Raw genomic sequence first — 21,584 nt, 5'->3', positions numbered from 1 at the left:
CAAGTGTGTCTTACAGTGAATGCATGTGTGTGCATGTGGTCATGGATACCTGCAGGGACAGCCCAACTGAGGTGGGGGTCTCCTCTTGGCTCTTGACCTGAGTCAGTAACACCCCTATGGCAGCAGCTAGACAGGCTTCCAGGACAGTCTGCTCTAAGCCTCTCATTGGGAAGATGGGGAAACTGAGGCCCAGTGAAGGTTGGGACTTGCCAGGCAGACTCTCCCAGGACAGGCAGTACTATATGAAACATTTGAGAACCTGGCTTTATTTTTTGGTTAAAGAGAAAAATAGAAATTGTTCGACTCACTAAGTTTCTAAATTAGCAACAGGACCATAACATACTGTTCAATAGGCACAGCCAATGCTAGAAATGTGTTTTGTTTTCACATTATAGTCAGTTAAGGGAAGCTACAAGGACAGAGAGAAGGGAGAGGGAGCAGAGGGAGAAGAATTAGGCAGCACACAAGATGCAGCAGAGGCCACACACTGGAGGGAGAGAACAGAGGGACCATGCCCTGGAATGTGTCAGTGCCCCCTAGGCTGTGAGTGGAGCCTTGAGCATTTATATCTTTTTTTTTTAAGTTTATATATTTATTTTGAGAGAGCACGCAAGTTGGGGAGGGGCAGAGAGAGGGAGAGAGAATCGCAAGCAGGCTCCGCACAGTCAGTGCAGAGCCCCATGCGGGGCTTGAACCCATGAACCATGAGATCACTACCCGACTGCTTAACCCACTGAGCCACCCAGGCAGCCCCAGCACTTGTATCTTTAAATCACAGCTCTTCATCTGCTTTAAAGATTTCAGTGTTCAGAGGCTCTGCTCTGAAGAGAAGAGCAGAGGCTTTGGAAGGCATTCTTGGGTTTTCACTTGGGGTGGATCTTTGATAAGGATCTCAGGGACAAGTGGGACAATGGTGTAAGAAAGGAAGTGGAAGAAACTGGAGAAAAAAAACAGCCCCTAGGGGAAGGGGTCAGGTATAGAGGCCTGGCAGTAGCAGGTATCCAGCTCCTGGTGGGGTTTTTTTTTTTTTTGAGTGTCCTACATGCAGGGACAGACACACTACACATAAGAGAACACGTGCCACACACATACATCGGCCGGATTTAGGCCTGTCCTGAGTTGGGGGTGGGGATGCTGCTCAAGCCATCCTGAGTCACTGCCCTGGCTGAGGGATCTATAGGACCGAGCCCATTCATCTGACAGGAGCCTTGATCTGTAAGGGCGCATAGGGGTGGGTCTGGCCAAAGAATCACCTGTGTGCAGCCACAGAGGTCAGGGGAAAGGGAGGGTGAGGGTAACTGGTCATGGGGAACTGTGAGAGCAAAACCCATTGGTGTCCTCCAATGGGTGCAGAGTGCTGTGCCCTTGTGCTCACGGAAGCAGTCGGGCTGCTGGGCAGGTAGGTTGAAGGGTGAGGGACTCACACACCTGACTGGAAACACAGAGGTTCAACACAGATATACCTGTTAGGGAGTGTAGGCTGTATGCGTGTGTGTGTGTGTGTGTGTGTGTGTGTGTGTGTGTGTGTGTGTAAGTGTGCGTGCAAGTGTTGGAGCAAGATCATGGCATAGCCCCTGCCCCTCCAAGAGCCCCTGCCCCCGCCCCTGCCTGCTCCTGGCCCCAGTTGATTAATCATGGAGCTGAGTGGCTTCCAGCTTATCAGGTACCTTAATAGCTGAATAATTCCAGCCCCATCATCGGGCCCTTAATTGCTTTCTTGTGGCTGCAGCCTGGAGTGCATGCTGAGTGGGTGAGCTCCCAAGGGACCAGCTGCAAGCTTCAGGCAGCATGCTGGATGGGCATCCCAAGGTACAACTCCCTGCCACCTGGGCAGCCCCTCTCCAGGGGCCACAGGCCATAGCTGCCCTGCCTGATCATGTGGGGCCTGGCTGAAGGGTAGGCTAAGCTGACTCAGGATGGGGTGAGGACCTGGAAGTCTTCCTGAAGGAGCTGGTGCAGCCCCAGCCGAGCCCTGGGGAATGAGATCCTGGCTAGGCAGAGAGCAGGTGAGGCTTTCCAAGCAGGGCATGTCATTGTGGTGAGGTCCCACAGGGGGACTGCCCAGGTGCTTTTCACCTCAGCCCCCACCCCCATTTCCCCCGCAGCCACTGTCATCCTTAATGAACTCAACTGGACAGAAGCCCTGGAGAATGTGTTTATCGAGAACCGCAGGCAGGACCCCACACTGCTGTGGCAGGTCTTTGGCAGTGCCACAGGAGTCACTCGCTACTATCCAGGTAAGTGTCAGCCCGTCTCTCCTGTCCACTCAGCACCCAACCCTCCTCCATCACCCAGCCCACTTATCCTGAGGTGTGTGGGGTGGGTGGTCAACCCTGTGGGCTGTGGAGTAGCCACTCCTGCAAAGCCTGCCTACCCTTGCAGGGCCCTTCCCTGCTAGACCCCTCACCTCCTCTCCTCCCACAGCCACCCCATGGCGAGCCCCTAAGAAAATCGACCTGTACGATGTCCGAAGGAGACCCTGGTGAGTGAGCAAGGAGGAGCTGGGAAGGGACACCCCCTCAGTTCCCCCACCTCTGCTGCCTGCTCCCCTCCCTCCCGATATCCAGGCCTCGGAGCAGGGCGCAGCCAGCTCTATCCAATTTTCATTTCACACATCGTTGCCACTGGAAAATGGATCCCATCACCCAGGCAGGCCTCCCAGCTGCCTCTGCCCCCCATCCACTGCCCGGCACTCCACCCCCTTGGGACTGAGGGATTGGGCCAGTGGGGGTTCCCAAGAGTGGATGTCGGTTGGCCAGCCCCACACCACCCATCTGAACCCTGGACACCTCACCCTTTGCTCTGCCTCTCCTGCAGTACCCCATGACATACTCTTTCCCTGCCACCTGTTCATTCCTGCACACAGCTGGGACTCAGACCTTGGGGCCTCATCCTGGGCCAGGGGACATAACCTTCTACCCCCTCTCTGGATCACCTGCTCACCCCTCCTTTGGCTCAGGGTCACTCATGTCATGGGCAAGGACTGTTTTTTTAAGCGTGATATCCTTGGTGCCTAGGACCCTGTCCGGCCCATGCAGTGGATGCTCAGTAGAAACAATGTTGAATCAATATATGGGTGGAGGAAGAAAGGACCCACAAAGTCCCAGGGAGGCTGGCCCTAATTGAGGCTTCTCCCGGGCAGGTATATCCAGGGGGCCTCGTCGCCCAAGGACATGGTCATCATCGTGGATGTGTGAGTGAGCAGTGCTGGCAGAAGGGGTGGGGGGAAGCAAGGGGTAACCATCTGCTGCCTGGGAACACTCATCAGGGAACGGCAGGAAAATGCCTAAGGCCTACCTAGTGCCTCCATGACCTTACCAGGAGCGGCAGCGTGAGTGGCCTGACCCTGAAGCTGATGAAGACGTCCGTCTGTGAGATGCTGGACACGCTCTCTGATGATGACTATGTGAACGTGGCCTCGGTGAGTGCCAAGGTGGTAGGCGGGTGAGGAATGGGTCATACACACACCACCCCCTTACCGTGCAACAGCTGACTGCCCTGGCCAGCCTGAGGCCACTCACCACCCTCACTGTCCCTGCAGTTCAATGAAAAGGCACAGCCTGTGTCATGCTTCACACACCTGGTGCAGGCCAATGTGCGTAACAAGAAGGTGTTCAAGGAAGCTGTGCAGGGCATGGTGGCCAAGGGCACCACAGGCTACAAGGCCGGCTTTGAGTATGCCTTCGACCAGCTGCAGAACGTGAGCCCCGTGGGTGGGTGAGCGGGTGGCTGGGGACAGGCAAAGGCCCGGGCTTGGTGACACCGGGGAAATCAAGACGAATGGCCTTGTTAGCGCCCAACAGGCAACTCGGGCAGAAGCACCATCTGCTGTGGGGAGGAGGGTCTGAGGGCCAGGCCTTCCAGGGGGAGGGAGACCCACCCCTGGACCGGGGAGGGGCCGAGAGCTGCCTGACCCCAAACCTACTCCTGACCAGTCCAACATCACTCGTGCCAACTGCAATAAGATGATCATGATGTTCACGGATGGTGGTGAGGACCGCGTGCAGGATGTCTTTGAGAAATACAATTGGCCCAACCGGACGGTGAGGCTCAGCCCAGGCGGGGGCCACCCTGACCTGGGCCCGGTTCAGGGGAGGGCTGTCATCTGGTGGCCACAGCAGTAACCCCAAGCCCCAAACAGGTGCGTGTGTTCACTTTCTCCGTGGGGCAACACAACTACGACGTCACACCCCTGCAGTGGATGGCCTGCGCCAACAAAGGTACCACGTCCAGCGTCACTGCCTCAGGGCCTGCCTGCCATGCCCTGCTGTCCATTGGGTTGATTGTCCACATGTCCATCCGTACGTCCAGCTTTCCAGCTGCCTGTTTACCCACTGCCCATCCTCCTGTGCATGTGACTGTCCATCTTTCTGTCTGGCCATGTAACTTGTCCATGTGACTGAGCATCTTTCTGCCCATCTGTCTGTCCATTGTCCATCCATCTCCTGTCTGATCTGCTCTTGTGTCTGTTTGCTGGTCAGTCTGCCTCTCTATATATTTGGGCCTGGCCTCTGGGTGGACTCTGAACGTCACTACCATCCTAGCAAGAGGGACCTCACCCTGCCTCTGCTTCCTTACACCCCTACACTCATGACCCCTTCCCCAGCATCAGTCCAATTGACAGGGCAGTGGAAGGGAGCACTAAAGGGATAGGAGTTTGGAGGGGAGTGACACCAGAAAGAGAGGAGTCCTGAGGGACAAGTCCAGGGCTGCTGACATCCCAGGGTACAGAAGCCCCTGTGCCATGGATCCCACGTACCACCCAGACCCACCTCTGCCTCCTCTTCCCTCACAGGTTACTATTTTGAGATCCCTTCCATTGGAGCCATCCGCATTAACACACAGGTGAGACTGTAGGGCACCTCCCGGCCTCCACCTCCCAGCACCTTGCCTCCTGGGCACTGCGTGAACAGTGGGCTGCTGTGATGTGAGAGCGCCCTCTGGTGACGTGCTGATATGCCGGGAGGCAGAACAGGGAAGGTGCAGTGGGCATGTGAACTCGTGACCCCTGTCACCTTCTCCCCAGGAATATCTGGATGTATTGGGCAGGCCCATGGTACTGGCAGGCAAGGAGGCCAAGCAGGTGCAGTGGACCAACGTGTATGAGGATGCACTGGTAAGGCCTCTGGACCCCCACAGATGTGTCCACAAGGTCATGTTCCTTAAGGGCCCCCATATGGGAATAAACCAAACAGAAGAAAAAATGGGACCTGTGCCTGAGCCCATCCTCTGAACACTCAGGGTAGGGCATGGCTGGCCACATCCTCTAACCCATCCTCTTCCTCTCCCTTCAGGGGCTGGGGTTAGTGGTGACAGGGACCCTCCCTGTTTTCAACCTGACACAGGATGGCCCTGGGGAAAAGAAGGTAAGGTTCCCCACTCGGGAACAACTAGGCATGCCCTAGCAGGTCTGGGATGGAGGAGGGACAGACAGGCCTTCAGCCTGGACAGGGGCAACTATTTGTGAACAGCTTGAGGCCTTGGGCGTGAGGTTTGGACAGTGGGGCTTCCCCGTGGAATTGAACCCATTTCAGACCCCATGCCTCTGCTCCCAGAACCAGCTGATCCTGGGTGTGATGGGCATCGATGTGGCTCTGAATGACATCAAGAGGCTCACTCCAAACTACACGGTAAGGATTCATCTGCCCATCCACCATGCTCTGCCTCCCCACAGGGACACAAGCCAGGCTCAGCAGAGGAGTCTAATGGGGATTACAGCACCTCCAGGGACACCTCTGAATTCAGGCAGTCAGGAGAGGCTTCCAGAGAAGGTGACCTTGGGCCTAGAGCTGGGGTTGGTAAACTTTCTGTGAAAGGCTAGACTATGAATATTATAGGCTCTGCCAGCGTAAATACTCATCCTCAGTTCTGCTGTTGAACTGCGAAAACAGCCACAGACAAAACAAATAAATAGGCATGACTGTGTTTGAATACAATTTTGTTTGTGGATCATGAAATTTAAATTTCACATAATTTTCACATGTCATGAAATAAAATTCCATTTTTGGTCTTTTCAACCACTTAAAAATGTAAAAAGAAACATTCCTAGCCATGCGGTAACAGGTGGCGGGCCAGGTATAGCCCATGGGCCATAGTTTGCTGACCCCTGGACTGTCAAATAGATAGGAGGTGTACCTTGGAGTTACAGGAAACTCTGTGGGCAAAGGACTAAAGGTGAAAAACAAAATCATAAACCAGGGAGGGGGCAAGGTCAGTGTGGCTGGCCCACCGCCTGTGTTGAAGGCAGTTTCAGGTTTGGTTGTGAAAGGGGTAGGGGTGGGATGTGTGTGACAGCATGTCTACACCTGAGCCACATGAAGGCCCCATGTCATTGGCCCCCATGTGCAGTGAGAAAACAGTCTAGAGAGCTAAGGGTGAGTCCAGAGTCCCATTCACTCATCCTTCACTTCCACCTGGAAGGGGTACCCAGGAGTTCCAAGGGCACTCTCTTCCCTATGCACTCTACTGAGATGGCGACCAGGAGGAGACACTAGTGGGGAGGGGAGGAGAGGGTAACAGCAGCCTTGAGGGGCCAGTGGAGGCAGCAGTCTGGCTGACTGACAGCTCCATGACAAGCAGGGGTAGTTGGGGCAGAAGGCCAAATCAAATTGTGGTCCCATGATGCCGGTCAGCCTCAGCAAGAGCTGGTGCACACGGGATACCAGCCTGCTGGACTTGAGCTTGAGAAACAGCCTGAGAAACAGGCTCGAGGTCACATTGCATGTGGGGGCCCCTGGCCCAGGCAGGCAAACCTCAGTGGTATCGAAAGCAGGCTAAGGAAGAGCTCGAGAGTCTAGAGAATCCCTGCCTAGCCCTCCAGGCCCTGAGCTCCCAATCTACGCCCCCAGCTTGGAGCTAACGGCTATGTGTTTGCCATTGACCTGAACGGCTACGTGTTGCTGCATCCCAACCTCAAGCCCCAGGTGAGCCAGGGGGGTGGCCAGGAGGAGGGTAAACTCTACAGGATGGGGACCCCTGACTTCCTGCCCTGCCTCCCACAGACCACCAACTTCCGGGAGCCTGTGACTCTGGACTTCCTGGATGCTGAGCTGGAGGATGAGAACAAAGAGGAGGTAAGGAAAAGGAGAGGAGTAGAGATGGGGGTACCCAGAGCAGCAGAGAGTAGGGACCCCACCCCTCACATCTCTGGTCCTTCCAGATCCGTCGGAGCATGATCGATGGCAACAAGGGCCACAAGCAAATCAGAACGCTGGTCAAGTCCCTGGACGAGGTGAGAAGGTGGTATAGGGGCACAGAGTCAGGGTGGGCATCCTCCCGTACTCCACCCCACCCCGGCCTACTGGCCCAAGTACTTGACTCAGCCTCTTCTCCCAGAGGTACGTAGACGAGGTGATGCGGAACTACACCTGGGTACCTATAAGGAGCACCAACTACAGGTGAGTGGGTCAGGGCTGGGTAGGCAGGGAGGGGTGGGGGCAGCCCCAGAGCCCAGAGTCTGAGCCCTGTGCTTGCCCAGTCTGTGCGTTCTCAACGACTGCAGCCATGATCCCAGTGGGGCACCAGCAGCCAGAACTGCTCACTACTCACCCCAGGACTCTCGGTCCCCCAAGGGCCTTTTGCTCGCCCTTCAAGAACTGGACAGAGACAAGACAGTGCATCTGATGTCTCCCCATGCCACACCACCCTCTCATGTCACCCCTGCTTGGATTGTATCCCTGGGTATCTGCACCCAGGATGTCACCCTCAGCACATCCCCAGGCCTGCTCTCAACAGGCACCACAGCCTCGGAGCAGGTACCCTTGTGGGTCAGGCCCAGGCAGTACAGGCTGTCTCCTTGTGCCCCCAAGAGCTGGTCTCATTCACACCCCAATCCCAGCTTGTGACTGCTCCTCATGGTGTTAGCACCAGCCCTGCTTTTTGATGGCTCTCACGTGGCCTAAGTCTCTAGGACTGAGGGACCCCACTCCCATGGCTTGTGCACCCAACAGCCTAGCTCACAGACAGTGTTCTGTCCCTTTTGAGTTTGCTGCTGGCCAGATAGAGGAGGCTGGCTGGGCACATGGTGTGTTGGGGGAGGCCGCTGGGGATATGGGGGGTGTGGCGAGTTGCTTTGGAGCTGGGAGTTCTGAGGCCTCCAGAAGAGTTTAGGGAGTGAATCTCCCACAGCTAACAGGGAAAGGTGGCCCTGGTGGTCAGGAGAGGGGACTTCACAGCCTGGGTCTCTCTGCCCAGCTCCAAGGTGGGGGGGGGCTGAATGCCAATGTGGCCCACCTCTCCCCAGCAGTGACATATGCTCCTCTCCTCCCCTCATCCCCAGCCTAGGGCTTGTGCTCCCGCCCTACAGCACCTTCTACCTCCAAGCCAACCTCAGTGACCAGATCCTGCAGGTCAAGTGTAAGTGGCCCGGCCCCTGCCTGTGCCCTGCACCCCTGCCTCTGCCCCGCACCTTGGCCGCCGGCCCCAGGCAGCATAGCCAGCCGCTGGCGGCAAGGCAGCCCCTCCTGCCCAGTCTGCCCACCCCCAGGCACCCGCAGGCTGGGGCACCAGCCATCGGAAAGTCTGTGGAAATCTGCATGCCTGCCTTTTCTCAGATTTGGTTCCAGACCATTCTCTCATGATTTCCGTTGAGGTTTTTGGTTTTAGTTTCTCCTACTGCGTGTCTTCCCTCCTTAGCTTGCCTCCCCCGCACACCTCTGGGGGCTGCATTCTTGGAAGACACCCCCTCTTCTCATCTCTCCTTCCCCCTGTGCCCTGCAGCTCTCTCCCCTGTGGTGCCACCCCCCCAGGGTCTCTCTCTCCCCCTCCTCTGACCTCCTCATTCATCCTCCCCCATTTTCCGCCCCCCTCATCAGCCCCTCTCACCTTCCTCCAACCCCCACTGCCTCACTCTCTCTGCCCTTCCATTTCTCTTGCTGCCTTCTCTCCCTCCTCCTCCTCTCCCCCTCTCCCTTCCCTCTCCCTCCCTCCCTCCTTCTCTTTCCCTTCCCTGCACCCCCACCTTCTCTGTCTCCCCACTTCCCTCTACCTTCTGCTCCTTCCGTTTCTCTCCTGCCCCAGCACCTTTACTTTCTCTCTCTTCCTCCCTCCTTCCCTCCCTCTGCTCTCTCCACCCCCCTTCATCCCTGCATCTCCCACCCTCCCTGCCTCTTCCTCCCCTTCACTCTCCCCCTCTCTTCTTCTCTGGACCTCTCTCCTTCCTTCCCTCCCTGGTCCACTCCTCTGCCTGTGGCTCATTCCTGCATGTTCTGCTCACCCTGGGCCTCCCCCAAGAGGCCTCTGGAGCCTGTGGCCCCGCCTGCCCACCGCCCGAGGTCACTGGGAGGGAGGCTGGGGCTCCGGCCCCACCGGGCGCCCCCCACCTGCCTGGCCGACTGGGGCTCATCTCCTTTGAGTTTTCTCGCTCTCTCTTTCTCTCTCATGTCTTTTTTTTGCAAGAAGTTTCCTTTCGGTATGATGATGAGACACAATATTTTCATTCAAACAGCCATTGAATAAAATATTGTTTGTGCCCCTCCCCTTCCCCTCCCCCTTTTCGTTTGTTTTTGTGTTTGTGTTGTTTTTGTTTTCCTCGCTTTCTCTCTTGGTGGACTGTCCCAGTGCCAATCAGCAAACTGAAGGGCAAGTATATATTCAGAACCAGTGCACCCTCCTCTCCCCACCCCACCCACCCTCACACCCCTGCTTGCCCCCCTCCCTGCCCAGGACCAGCCAAACCCCTGCTCTCCAGGGCTCCCTCCCAGCATCCCCTTGGCTCCTCTAGTTCTTGCCTTTTCCCTCATCCCTAAACCCCTATTACAGCCAGGGGCCCTTCTCCTGGCCCTGCCTGCAGGGTGGTCTCCGGCGTGTTCTGAGAGCTCAGGCCCCCTCCTCATCCTCCTCTCTCCCTCTGGTCAGGCCCCTGCCCGCCCCCACCTTCTCTGTCCCTCTAAGACAACTCAACAGTGGGGACAGGGCTGGATGCCTCTCCACCACCTCCCACCCAGGAGGACAGGGGGCCTGATAGGCAGGGCTAGACCAGTCTTCAGTGGGGCTTATGTGTGAGGCTTAGGGTAAAGGAAAGTGCCAGCCACATGAGGCTTCGTCTGGGATAGTTCTCCCTCCTGTGATCTCTGGCAGTTGGTCCAGAAGTTGGCAGCCCTCCAAGGGGTGACGGAAGGCTTTGGAAGCCCTACACCCTGATTCTGGGACGGGCAGGATAGGGCAGCAGCCATGCCACTGGGAGAGCCAGGCAGGCCCAGCCATCCTGGGCACCAGCCTAGGTGCTGCAGCCCCTGTGTCCTGGTGCCCCCCACTGCCTCCAGAGACTTTGCTAAGGTCCACTGGCCCAGCCCAACCCTGGTACTTGCTGCCCCTGGGGCAGAGGGTCAGGTGTGGAGAAGGTATTCCCCTGGGAAATAAAAGCAGACTCAGGGACAGTGAGCCTAGCCAGGAATGGAAGGAACCATGTCTGGACCCCAAGGGCCAGCAAAAGAGCTTAGAGGGAATCAGTCTGTGTATGAACAAAAAGATTCTGGCACTTAGGGGTACCCAAGCGAGACATTCCTGAAAAAGAAAGGCACTGAACTCACAGACTCTGGTGGAGAACAAGGAGGGTGAGAGAGGGCAGCATGTGAGGGTCTCTGCCACAGGGGCAGATACCCCTGCCTGGACAGATAGGCATGGAGAGCCACAAGGGGGGTTCCTGTCCCCAGTCCCCATGACCTGGAAGCCAGGGCTCTCCAAGAAGCCCTAGGAGCCCTGTCCAGCATGGTCCAGCAAAGGGGATACAGCTGGCACCACTGGCCTGGGTGGGGGTGGGGGACAGGCCCTACTCCCACTGGCTTGAGTTGTCTTTTCTCCCCCTCCCACATCCCTCCCACTGACCCCAGAAATGCAGGGCCATAGTAACAATGACAATTATAGCCTAATCTCCCTTCCTGCTCCCCTACCTACTTTTTCTTTCTCCTCCTTCCCCTCCCCCGCACCCGTTCCCTGTCGGCTTGTGTCCAAACCCTGCCTCACAGTCCCATCAGAAAGCAACAGTCCAACCAGTGACTGCCCAGCCCCTGCAGGCACCCCAAGCCCACCTCCCCGAATCTTGCAGTGCATTGTGGGAGTATCTGGGAACAGAGAAGACCCCTCTTCTGCAAAAATAAGCCTTGGGGTGACAGAGAGATCATACCTTGGTGAAGACAGGATTGGAAGGTGGGCTGCCCAGAGTGCAACACGCCAAGGGGCAGGGGCATGGCTCCAAGATGCAGACCTGCCAGGTGGCTGATCCATCTGGGCTGGGAGAGGCCACAGAGAAGCCCAGATTCACTCACAAACCCACACAGAGACACTTGTACACCTGCACAGGTATGCAAACACACATGTTTTCCCATGTACATACGCACTCACTCTCACACCATGCACAGGTCTAATTGATAGGTCCTTAAGAGCACTCCTTCTCTGGAGCCACAGCATTCCTCTTTGGCTGCTCTGAACCCGGACAGGTCCTAGGAAGGGTAAAGACCCACCCTTCTTCCCCGCCTGGCCTCATGCTCCCAGCCCAAGAGGGCAGGTGTACAGGTTTGTGCAGCATTCCTGAGTCCTCCTGTCTCCCACACCTTCCTCCACAGCATGGGAACATTCTCAGGCATGAGTCTCCCCTCACCCAGCCTCCCAACCCAAGAAAGAGCACTGGACCCCCACAATGCACTGCAGCCCAGCCCCAGCTGCCCACACCGTCTCTGGTTGGACTGTCTGTGCCCGTGAGAAACTCCCTCGGTTTGGCCATGTTGATGCCTGACACAGAACAAAAGCAAGACCTACCAAAATGCAAACAGCTGCAGCAAAGAAAGAGAGATAAAAATCCGCGGCCAAAAGCCAATTCCCTTCCTCAAAGTCTCTTTGGAGGCAAAGGAAGCTCAGCATGCGGTTTTTTCCATTACGGATGTGATAAGAGCGAGACCGGCGCCTCCCCCAGACCATGCATATATATAGCAGTGTGTGTATATATATGTGTGTGTGTGTGTCCGTGTATATGTGCTATACAGCTGTATGGAAGCATATACAGCCACGCCACGGGACTCACTGCCGACAGAGGACCAGGCCTGGGCAACATATTGGCTATAACTGCCCTCCTCCTGCGATGCTGTAGTCTCCACAGGCCCTCCACCCCTCCCCGCCCGCCCCTTCTCTCTGCCCGCCCCTTCTCTCTGGCTCGAACGTGGAAGTGGCGGGTTCCCTCTTTGCTGGTGTCTCCCCCTCCCTCAAGCCACCCTCTGCCCTGTCCCTCCAGCCCCGTCAGCTCTGAGCCCCCTGGCCTTCTGCCTCCCCAGCCCCCGCCGGATAACCCCCCATTTCTGTTGCAGATTTTGAGTTCCTGCTCCCCAGCAGCTTTGAGTCTGAAGGACATGTTTTCATTGCTCCCAGGTAGCTTGCGTGTGGCCTTGCTGAGGTGTCCTCCCCAACCCCAACCGCCCCGGCCCCGCCTCCTGCACTGCTGCCTGGAGCTCTGTGTGTGTGTGTCCTGTGCAGTGTCGCCCCCCACCCCATGCATAGCCCCGTATGTGCGGCCATGTGCATACCCTGGGCCATGCAGCCGCACCAGGCAGCAGTGGCCAGCCGCCCACAGCTCCAGCCCCCACCAGGCCTGGGGCAGGAGGGCTCTGGACTCTGCTGATATTCCCTGCCCTCCCGGGCCACCAGGAAGGAGCCCTTTCTGCCCTGGGCGGGCTGTCCACAGCACACTCCTGACTGGGCAGCTGCTGCTCTGGTTTGTGGTACCCTCCCCAACTCCCACCCTGCACCTCGTCCTTGTCCTGTGTCACTCAGTGTTTGTGTGGGTCTGGGGATGAGCCAGCCAGAGCCCCTGTCAGCAGTGCTGAGTTTAGGTGTGATGGCTCACAGAGGACTGGGGGAGGTAGAGGGTACAAGGGCTTTAAAGAGGTGCTCTGGCAAGTGAAGGGTCAGGGCCCAGTGCAGGCCCGGACCTGGACCATCCCTCAAGTGCACACTCAGCGTGCACACACACATCCTTGGGTATACACGCTCTGCCTGTTGGCCCAAAGTGAGGAGGCCAGCAGCTCCCCCAGTGGTGAAGCCCTTCCCTGTGACCTGGCTTTGGATGAGGGCAGGTGGGTGCAACTGACAGAGACCCATGGGCACTCTCAGGCACCACACGGGGGCTCTGGACATTCCTAACCTCCATGTGTATGCACGTGTGTGCATGCACCCACAAATTTCTCTCTCTGTAGATGTGTGTTTGTGTTTGTGAGTAATTGTGTATGTTTGTAAGAGTCTGAGTGTAAATACGGAGTGGGCTGTGTGCATTAGTGACTGTGGGAATGAGTGAAAAGGCCTGTGTGGCCTACATGACCCTGAGAGAGGGGACTGTGTTTGTTTTTGCCACTTCTGTATCTTTGGCTTGGGATAGCTCAATAAATACATGTTGGGTGAGTGAATGAAGTAACCCACAAATGTAAATGTACATACTCTTGGGGGGCACTGTGGGGGAACTGTATCTGAAGCACAACTGGGGCATCACTCTGGATGTATCAGCTGTGCCCCCCACCACAGAAGTACAGGTTGTGCGCTGTACAAAGGCCATAGGGGCCAGAGAGCAAGTGGGGGCTGAAACCCAGCTTGCCCCCAGCTTTGCCCTTACCAAACTGTGCGCCCTAGCACGGTGTAGGGAAGCAGTGCATTTTAATAATCCCCACAAAGTTGCTGCATTCAGGGCAGCAGGGAGGTCTCTAGTGGCAGCCGTGTGAAGGAAGGATTAGGCAGGAGAGATAGCTCCACCTACCAGGGTGGAAGGACTGCTCACCAAGACTTCCTGGGGGAACAGAGCCTGAAGCGGGCCTCCCATGCCCCAAAACTCCCACGTTATGTTCTCTGGAGCCGGAGCCAGAGCCTGAGCCCAGTGAGGGCCTTGAGGAGGTGAGGGATTTGGACTGTCCGCCTCTAGGAGAAGAGCATTCCGGGCAGAAGGAGCAGCCAGTCTGAGGACCCACGTGTTCCCACTGACTTCCTGACACCCTCTGTGGTATGGAAAAAACTGAGGCTTGGGGAGCTTAAGTGAGTCATCCAAAGGTGCAAAACTAGGAAGCGGCAGGTTGAAGTCATATTTAGGCTAAGTCAGCGCCGGTACCTCACCCACCGTGTGCCCACGGGAACCCCACAGCATACAGGTGGACGGGCCAGCCATGAGGCATCTCCTGGGGCCTCCCAGGTGTGCCGTCAGGGTCCAGGGCTATGCCCTGGAGGGAGAACCTGCCAGATTGGAGGAAGCAGACCATCACTCTTGTGTCAGCTCCGCCCCTATTCAGAGGTGGCAGCCTGTAAGAATACACACCCCCTGCCAAAGGCGCAGGCTTCTCAGCCAATGGCCAGGCAGGCCTGTTGAGAAACCTCAACCCTACTGCTCTGTCCAGCCCCCCAAGCCCACTCTTCTTGCCCCTCCCCACCCCCAGAGAGTATTGCAAGGACCTGAATGCCTCAGACAACAACACCGAGTTCCTGAAAAACTTCATTGAGCTCATGGAGAAAGTGACTCCAGACTCCAAGCAGTGTGAGTGCCTAGTGGGGCAGCCGGGTCTGGGCAGTGCCCAGGCCACAAGGGGGCAGCCCAAAAGAACCCAGAGACCGGGCAGGTGTGATGCAGACCCAAGCCCAGGGCAGGACCTGGGCCAGATAGTGGGAAAGGCTCCTATTGGAGCCTTGGGTATATGGGGGAGAGTGGGCAGGGAGCCACAAGAAGATGGCCCCTCCACCCCTAACCTCCTGTTCTAGGCAACAACTTCCTTCTGCACAACCTGATCTTGGACACAGGCATCACACAGCAGCTGGTGGAGCGTGTGTGGCGGGACCAGGATCTCAACACGTAGGCATCACCCAGCCTGTGGGAGCAGGAGGTTGGGATGGGCCCAGAGGCCCTGGCCCTGCCCTGCAGAAGGCAAGCCTGTGACTCACCTCCCTGCTGCCCCCCAGGTACAGCCTTCTGGCCGTGTTTGCTGCCACTGATGGTGGCATCACTCGCGTATTCCCCAACAAGTAAGTAACCAACCCTGCCGCCCAACACCCTGCCCCTGTCTGGGACCCTGCCTCTGTCCTGCTTCCCATAGGCCTCCTTGCACCTGGCTGAGACACTGTCCCCCATACACCACCCCTTCTACTGACCTCTGTCTTTGTCGGATAACCAGAGCAGCGGATGACTGGACGGAGAATCCAGAGCCCTTCAATGCCAGCTTCTACCGTCGTAGCCTGGACAACCATGGCTATGTCTTCAAGCCCCCGCACCAGGACGGTGAGTGTCCTCCAAGGTGCCCAGCAGCAGATGGGAAGTTGAGGCTTCCCTGTCTGCTCAGCCAGGACTAGGCTCTGCTCTCTGAGGCCCCTCTCAAACATGAGGCTGGCTGAGACTGGGGCAGATGAGGAGAGAGACCTAGGCTGTGCCAAACACTACATTGGGTACTGGGTACTTGGCTTGGGCCCCTGGGTCCACAGACCCAGCACAGAGTGGTCAGTGTAACCACCAGCCCCTACTCCTGACCATCCCACCCCACCGCCAGCCCTGTTAAGGCCACTGGAGCTGGAGAATGACACAGTGGGCATCCTCGTCAGCACAGCTGTGGAGCTCAGCCTGGGTGGACGCACACTGAGGCCAGCAGGTGAATGCCTGGGGTGGAGGTGGAGAAAGAGACGATGGGCAGGGTGCTGCCCAGGAAGGCAGGCATTGATGACCCCCTGCTCTCCCCTATAGTGGTAGGTGTTAAGCTGGACCTAGAGGCCTGGGCCGAGAAGTTCAAGGTGCTAGCCAGCAACCGTACCCACCAGGACCAGCCTCAGAAGGTACTTGGGCAGGTGTGGGGGCAGTAAGCCCAGCAAAACCCATTCTAGAGTCTCCCGGAAATCCTTACCACTCAGAGTGGTTCCTGTGTCTATGGGGAGGCAGTGGTTGTTGTAGATGGCCTGGGGATCTAGATGTACAAAGGGTGATGGGAGGGGGAAAACTGGCGGGCACCTTATGGTCCTTGCTCTCTGCCCAGCAGTGTGGTCCCAGCAGCCACTGTGAGATGGACTGCGAGGTTAACAATGAGGTGTGTGTGCCCCGAACCCTAGCTTACCCTGATCCCTGATTTCTTAATCCCAACTGCAACTCCTAGCCTATCGTTTGGCCTGGGGGTCTCAACATCCCACCCTCTACAGCTTTACCACAACTGGGGGAGTGGTGCCCCTTCTACCCAACCACCCGACTGCCAGGGTCTGGGGGGGAAGGTCTGGGCCTGAGCCCCTCTCCATCTTCCCCCTCCTTCTCCACCTTTCAGGACCTGCTCTGTGTCCTCATTGATGATGGGGGATTCCTGGTGCTGTCAAACCAGAATCATCAGTGGGACCAGGTGAGGGTCAGGGAGAGGGTAGAAGGAGGAGGCCAAGGTTTGAGCTTTCAGGGGGTGTGGCACTGCCAACCCTGTGACTACCACTCCCTCCTGGCATTCCCAGGTGGGCAGGTTCTTCAGTGAGGTGGATGCCAACCTGATGCTGGCACTCTACAATAACTCCTTCTACACCCGCAAAGAGTCCTACGACTATCAGGCAGCCTGCGCCCCCCAACCCCCAGGCAACCTGGGTGCTGCACCCCGGGGGGTCTTTGTGGTGAGCCCCAGCAATGCCTGGTCTGGAGATGGTGGGCAACGGGGGGGGGGGGGGGAGAGACTGGGAGACCTGCCCACAGATGACGCTCCACCTCTGACAAGAGAGCTGGGGGTGACCCGGGTTCCGGGACAGCAGTAGCAGCCCATGCCCCTCTCTCCACTGCAGCCCACTATTGCAGACTTCCTTAACTTGGCCTGGTGGACCTCGGCTGCAGCCTGGTGAGTCCGAAGGGGAAGGGAGTGGAGGAAGGGTGCTTCCTGACCAGAAGGGCTCAAGAGAAGTGGTGGGGCAGGGCACTGGCCTCTGCTGACCACTCCCACTCAGTGACCCCTGCCCTACAGGTCCTTGTTCCAGCAGCTTCTCTATGGCCTCATTTATCACAGCTGGTTCCAGGCAGGTAGGTGGGGCGTTAGAGGCCCCTCCTCGAACCCCCTCCCCAGACTAAGCCCGGACCCATCCCAAAGGGAGGTCGGGGCTTAAAGTTGAGCGAGGCTGAAACCCGAGACCTTGCCAGGGTGAATGGGTGGGGCTGAGGCGCTCTGGGCCCTCGCAGACCCCGCGGAGGCTGAGGGGAACCCCGAAGCGCGAGAGAGCAGCTGCGTCATGAAACAGACCCAGTACTACTTCGGGTCGGTGAACGCCTCCTACAACGCCATCATCGACTGCGGAAACTGCTCCAGGTACCCGCGGGGATCGGGACCGGAGGGCTGGCTGTAGCCTGGTGGGCCCATGGGCGGGGCCTGCCGGGTGGGCGCGGCCCGGGGCGGGACCGGGGCTACAGCGGGGAGGGGCGGGGCGAGTCTCAAAGCCCCGCCTTTCCGGACTGCCTCCAGGCTGTTCCACGCGCAAAGACTGACCAACACCAACCTTCTGTTCGTGGTGGCCGAGAAGCCTCTGTGCAGCCAGTGTGAGGGTGGCCGGCTTCTGCAGAAAGAGACACACTGTATCCTGCCCCCGCCGCTCCCCGCCGCCCGCGCCCCCTCCTGTCCCGCGTGCCCCCTCAGTGCCCTGCAGCCTCCTTGACTCCCCACCCATGCCCAGCGGACGGCCCGGAGCAGTGTGAACTGGTGCAGAGACCGCGATACCGGAGAGGCCCGCATATCTGCTTTGACTACAACGCGACGGTGAGGAGGGGGCGGCGCACTTTACATCCCGGCCCCCTCCCTTCCCTGGGCCGCCCGGCCGACCTGCACCTTGCCTCTTCCCGCAGGAAGATACCTCAGACTGTGGCCGCGGAGCTTCCTTCCCGCCGTCGCTGGGCGTCCTGGTCTCCCTGCAGCTGCTGCTCCTCCTGGGCTTGCCTCCTCGGCCGCAGCCCCAAGTCCACGCCCACGCCTCGCGCCGCGTCTGAGCGCCCCCTCCTGCCCCTCCCCAGGCCTCCCCGCCTCTCCCCTGCCTCCCACACCCCGCCTTAGAGCCTCGCTTCCTCCCTCACCGAAGGACCTGAGTAGCCAGGCCCAAGTCTGAGCCTTGGAAGGGGGGGGGGGGGGGTCCCAAAGGAGGGTGCCGCAGGTCTTTGGCCCCCAAGCCACATCTCGCCGCCGAACTGTCAAAGTGACCCCAGACCCCTTATTCCCACTGGACTCACCCGCCCCTGAGGGCTGGGACAGGGAAGCCACAGTACTGGTGCCAAACCAGGCCTCCACTGCCCACCCTGCCCCAAGGCTCCCTTTGTGTGGGAGACCTAGGCCCTGCCCCAGCTGGACTTCTCTAACCTGGCCCTTATGTCCCATCCAGGACCAAATCTGGATTCCCTGGGAATAATGAAGTTGAGATGGGCAGTTTGAGGCTTGTGCATCCCATCTTAAGTCCTGGCAGGAGGGAGGTCCTGAGGCAGCCCCTCGATGGCTCCTGCCCCTATCAGGCCTACAGCCACCTCCCACCTTCTTCCAGCCCTGCAGGTGACAGGCCAGTGACAGTGACACTGGCTCAGACACAACCCCACAAACACCTGGAGCCCTGAGGGCAGAAACTGGATTCACATTAGACTTACCTAGGAGGACGAACACACATACACACACACACACACACACACACACACACACACACACACACACAAACACACCATGGGGTGGGTGGGGGTAGGGGCTCACAAAGCCTTACACAGGGCAGGGGGTTGGTGGGAGGGTTGGCACATGCACACTTCATCTGCTCACTGCCCACCTCTAATCTGACCTGCAGCCCAGCTGGTCCTCTGTCTCTAAAGCTGAATGTCAAACAGTGCCAAATGCTGGGACAGGGGGTTCACCTCTGTCCCACCCTAGCCACCAGTGTCCTGGAAATGTCCCTCACCCCACCAGGTGCTCATTGTAACCATTTCGCACTAGTGTCAGGCCCCCAGCGAGACCACATGCCACTGCCTGCACCTCTTGGCAGAGGAATCTTCACCAGACATTGCCCTTTGCCTTAGCCAGAGTGACATGATCACTCCTGGCTGGGCTATCCCACCCCCAATCTGGCCCTTACACACTCAGGCCTGTGCTCCACTCCCTGTTTCTTCACACTCACACAATGGGGGAGGGGGAGCAAACTGCTCTCCCCTGCTGAACACACACATGCACGCATACGCACACACATGCACACACTCTGTGCACACACAGAGGCTGGGCCCAGGCACATGTCTTCACACCATTCATTCTGATCATTTCCCCCATAGGCATCGCAGCCTGGGGGCAAGTGGGGGACGGGAGAGCAGAGGGAGGTGGCCAAGAGGCTCAGATGGACTGGGAGGAGGGGGGAGGGTGATGCATTAATTAATGGCTCCATTAATTAATGTCACGTTGCTTGTTGCTTTCTCAGTGTGTGTGTATGGTCCATGCCCGCTGCTGGTGCCAGGGTGGGCACCCATGCTGTACACCCAGCCTAGATGCCAGCCATGTCTTGCGGGGGGCGTGTGTGTAACTGTAGTGTAGTCAGGTGCTCAATGGAGAATATAAAAATAAAAAAGAAACATATACAAAAAAATAAATATATATTTTAAGTTTAAAAAACAGGAAAACAGACAAACAATCCCCATCAGGTAGTTGTCCAACCCCCAGCTGGGTCTAATCCTTCTCATCACCCACCCGACCTGGCTGCCCCCTCACCTCGGGCTCGGGGGATCTGTGGGGGACTGGGGGGCCATTTCCTCTTCTCTGCCCTTTTTTTTTTTGGTTGTTGTTCTATTTTGTACAGACAAGTCAGAAAAACAACAGTGACAAAAAAGTCAAGAAACTTTGTAAAATATCGTGTGTGTGATTCCTTGTAAAATATTTTCAAATGGTTTATTACAGAAGATCAGTTATTAAATAATGTTCATATTTTCACTTCAAATGGTTCCCATCCACTGTGTCTGCCTCAGGGTGGGGATTGGGTAGCTTGAAGACAGGTGGCCATGACCTCAAAGTCCCACCTAACACTCAACTGGGAATGAAGGCTATTGCAACCCAGGTACCCAGTAGGTGTAGGGCATGACGCTTCCTGGGCTTCCTAAATACCAGATCCTTGGTATCCTGCATCTCAGATAATCTCTGAGAAAAGCTGTCCTTAAAGGCCAGGATGACAGAAGAAAGAAGACAGATGAAATTTGAGTTTAGGTAGGCATCTAGCCATCAGGTCAGACCACCAGGGCCTAGTGGGCAGGTCATCCACTTGGAGCGATGAGTTAGTACCTGGCCCAAATCCATGACCTGGTGTTTGAGGGCCCATCCTGCTATCCAGAGAAGGCCAGGGTCTGGTCCACCCATAAGCATGACCATGGCTCCTTTTCAGTTGAGGGGAGGCCCAAGGCCCAGTGTTCTCCCTGACTGCCACTGCTCATTCTGGAACCCAAAACTGAGTCAGTTTCTGTGAATCCTCTCAGACCTCCCTCTGGCCTGCCCTGTGCCCTTGTTCATTTTAATCCCAACTCTCTTAATAATCAACCCTACTTCCATGTGACCCTTCACATTGTTTTCAAGGAGAGAAACTAGTAACCACCAGCACAGAGGTTTCCTAATACTGCTGATGCTTACTCACTTACAACACACTTTACACTCACCTGGTAGGCAGTCAGCTTACACCTTAGACTTGGTACTAGTTTATCCCCATAGCACAGATAAACAAACAGAGACTAAGTCTCCTCTCTTGCTTGGTGAGAAAGGCAAGAAATCAGCAAAGGTTTCAGCTAGAAACCTGAGGTGACCTGGTTGGGGGGCATTGGATACTAAATAAATGCAGGAGGACATTCTGGGCCTTAGCAAAGACACTCTTCCTCACTCCTCCTGCAGTGGTTGGCCACAGAGCAATGCCTAACTAGTAACTCCTGAGAGAGCTCCCATGCCCTCCCATGCCTGCTCGGTCCCAGGATAGGGTTGCTAGATAAAATGTAGAACATCCAGTCAAATTTAAATTCAGATATAAGATGAATTTTTTTAGTATGTTTCCAATATTGTATGATACAACAATACTAAAAAAACTGGGGACATGCTTACACTAAAAATTATTCACCTATCTGAAATTCAAATTTGACTCAACACCCTGTATTTTGATTTGCTAAAGCTGGCAACTCTCCCTGGCATCAAATTAAAGCCCAGACCCTAGACAAAGAAAAGACTGTCAACACCTTTTGTGACCTAGAAGGCTATGCGCAGGTCGGAAGTTGTACTGAGATCAGTGGCTGAAAGGAAGGGATTCTGCACTTTATACATGTGCTCTGTCATATATAATTGTTTTAACTATATGCACATTTTTAAGAAGTAAATACACCAAAAAATCAGTTTGCACAGGACACAAACTGCTGGAAGCTACCAATGCAGTGAAGTGAGGGCCCTGGGCCACCCTGGCCCAAGTCTGTGGGGGAGATCTCTCCTCATCAAGGCCAGAGATAAGAAATCTGTGATGGGGAAGAGAGTCACTAAAAGCAGTCCAGCCTTGCCATTTTTGGGACAGGAGACCTGAGTTCAAGTCGCAGTGCCACCACACTTGTAACAAGGGCAGCCTGGGCAACACACTCACTGAGCCCCCAGAGTGGACTGGCATTTTAC

At 56.7% G+C, this 21,584-nt stretch overlaps 1 protein-coding gene across 4 annotated transcripts in view; it reads left to right on the top strand.

The window, feature by feature from the left end:
* CACNA2D2 (calcium voltage-gated channel auxiliary subunit alpha2delta 2) overlaps positions 1–18,631 on the top strand; it is a 142,752-nt gene extending 124,121 nt beyond the window's left edge. The window contains exons 7-38 of one of the 4 annotated variants that reach the window (XM_060631081.3): positions 2,106–2,237; positions 2,425–2,482; positions 3,143–3,193; positions 3,322–3,421; positions 3,542–3,700; positions 3,936–4,043; positions 4,142–4,220; positions 4,796–4,845; positions 5,027–5,116; positions 5,295–5,366; positions 5,556–5,630; positions 6,849–6,923; positions 7,002–7,073; positions 7,160–7,231; positions 7,336–7,397; positions 8,279–8,355; positions 12,297–12,357; positions 14,400–14,497; positions 14,719–14,809; positions 14,917–14,979; positions 15,129–15,232; positions 15,498–15,596; positions 15,689–15,777; positions 15,978–16,025; positions 16,254–16,325; positions 16,429–16,581; positions 16,747–16,799; positions 16,923–16,978; positions 17,135–17,261; positions 17,415–17,524; positions 17,623–17,705; positions 17,792–18,631. In XM_060631081.3, the coding sequence (XP_060487064.1) occupies positions 2,106–2,237; positions 2,425–2,482; positions 3,143–3,193; positions 3,322–3,421; positions 3,542–3,700; positions 3,936–4,043; positions 4,142–4,220; positions 4,796–4,845; positions 5,027–5,116; positions 5,295–5,366; positions 5,556–5,630; positions 6,849–6,923; positions 7,002–7,073; positions 7,160–7,231; positions 7,336–7,397; positions 8,279–8,355; positions 12,297–12,357; positions 14,400–14,497; positions 14,719–14,809; positions 14,917–14,979; positions 15,129–15,232; positions 15,498–15,596; positions 15,689–15,777; positions 15,978–16,025; positions 16,254–16,325; positions 16,429–16,581; positions 16,747–16,799; positions 16,923–16,978; positions 17,135–17,261; positions 17,415–17,524; positions 17,623–17,705; positions 17,792–17,932 (2,780 nt within the window). In that variant the 3' untranslated portion in view covers positions 17,933–18,631. Of the gene's footprint in view, positions 1–2,105; positions 2,238–2,424; positions 2,483–3,142; positions 3,194–3,321; positions 3,422–3,541; positions 3,701–3,935; positions 4,044–4,141; positions 4,221–4,795; positions 4,846–5,026; positions 5,117–5,294; positions 5,367–5,555; positions 5,631–6,848; positions 7,074–7,159; positions 7,232–7,335; positions 7,398–8,278; positions 8,356–12,296; positions 12,358–14,399; positions 14,498–14,718; positions 14,810–14,916; positions 14,980–15,128; positions 15,233–15,497; positions 15,597–15,688; positions 15,778–15,974; positions 16,026–16,253; positions 16,326–16,428; positions 16,582–16,746; positions 16,800–16,922; positions 16,979–17,134; positions 17,262–17,414; positions 17,525–17,622; positions 17,706–17,791 lie in introns of all 4 variants that reach the window. The other 3 variants (XM_060631080.3, XM_060631079.3, XM_060631078.3) reach the window with 3 other exon arrangements.
* Positions 18,632–21,584: the final 2,953 nt, after the last annotated feature.

Source organism: Panthera onca, chromosome A2, assembly GCF_046562875.1.
Source record: "Panthera onca isolate mPanOnc1 chromosome A2, mPanOnc1 haplotype 2, whole genome shotgun sequence".
In the NCBI taxonomy this organism is placed as follows: Eukaryota; Metazoa; Chordata; class Mammalia; order Carnivora; family Felidae; genus Panthera; species Panthera onca.
The sequence above is the reverse complement of the archived record's forward strand: the minus strand, read 5'-3'. Positions and strand labels throughout refer to the sequence as shown.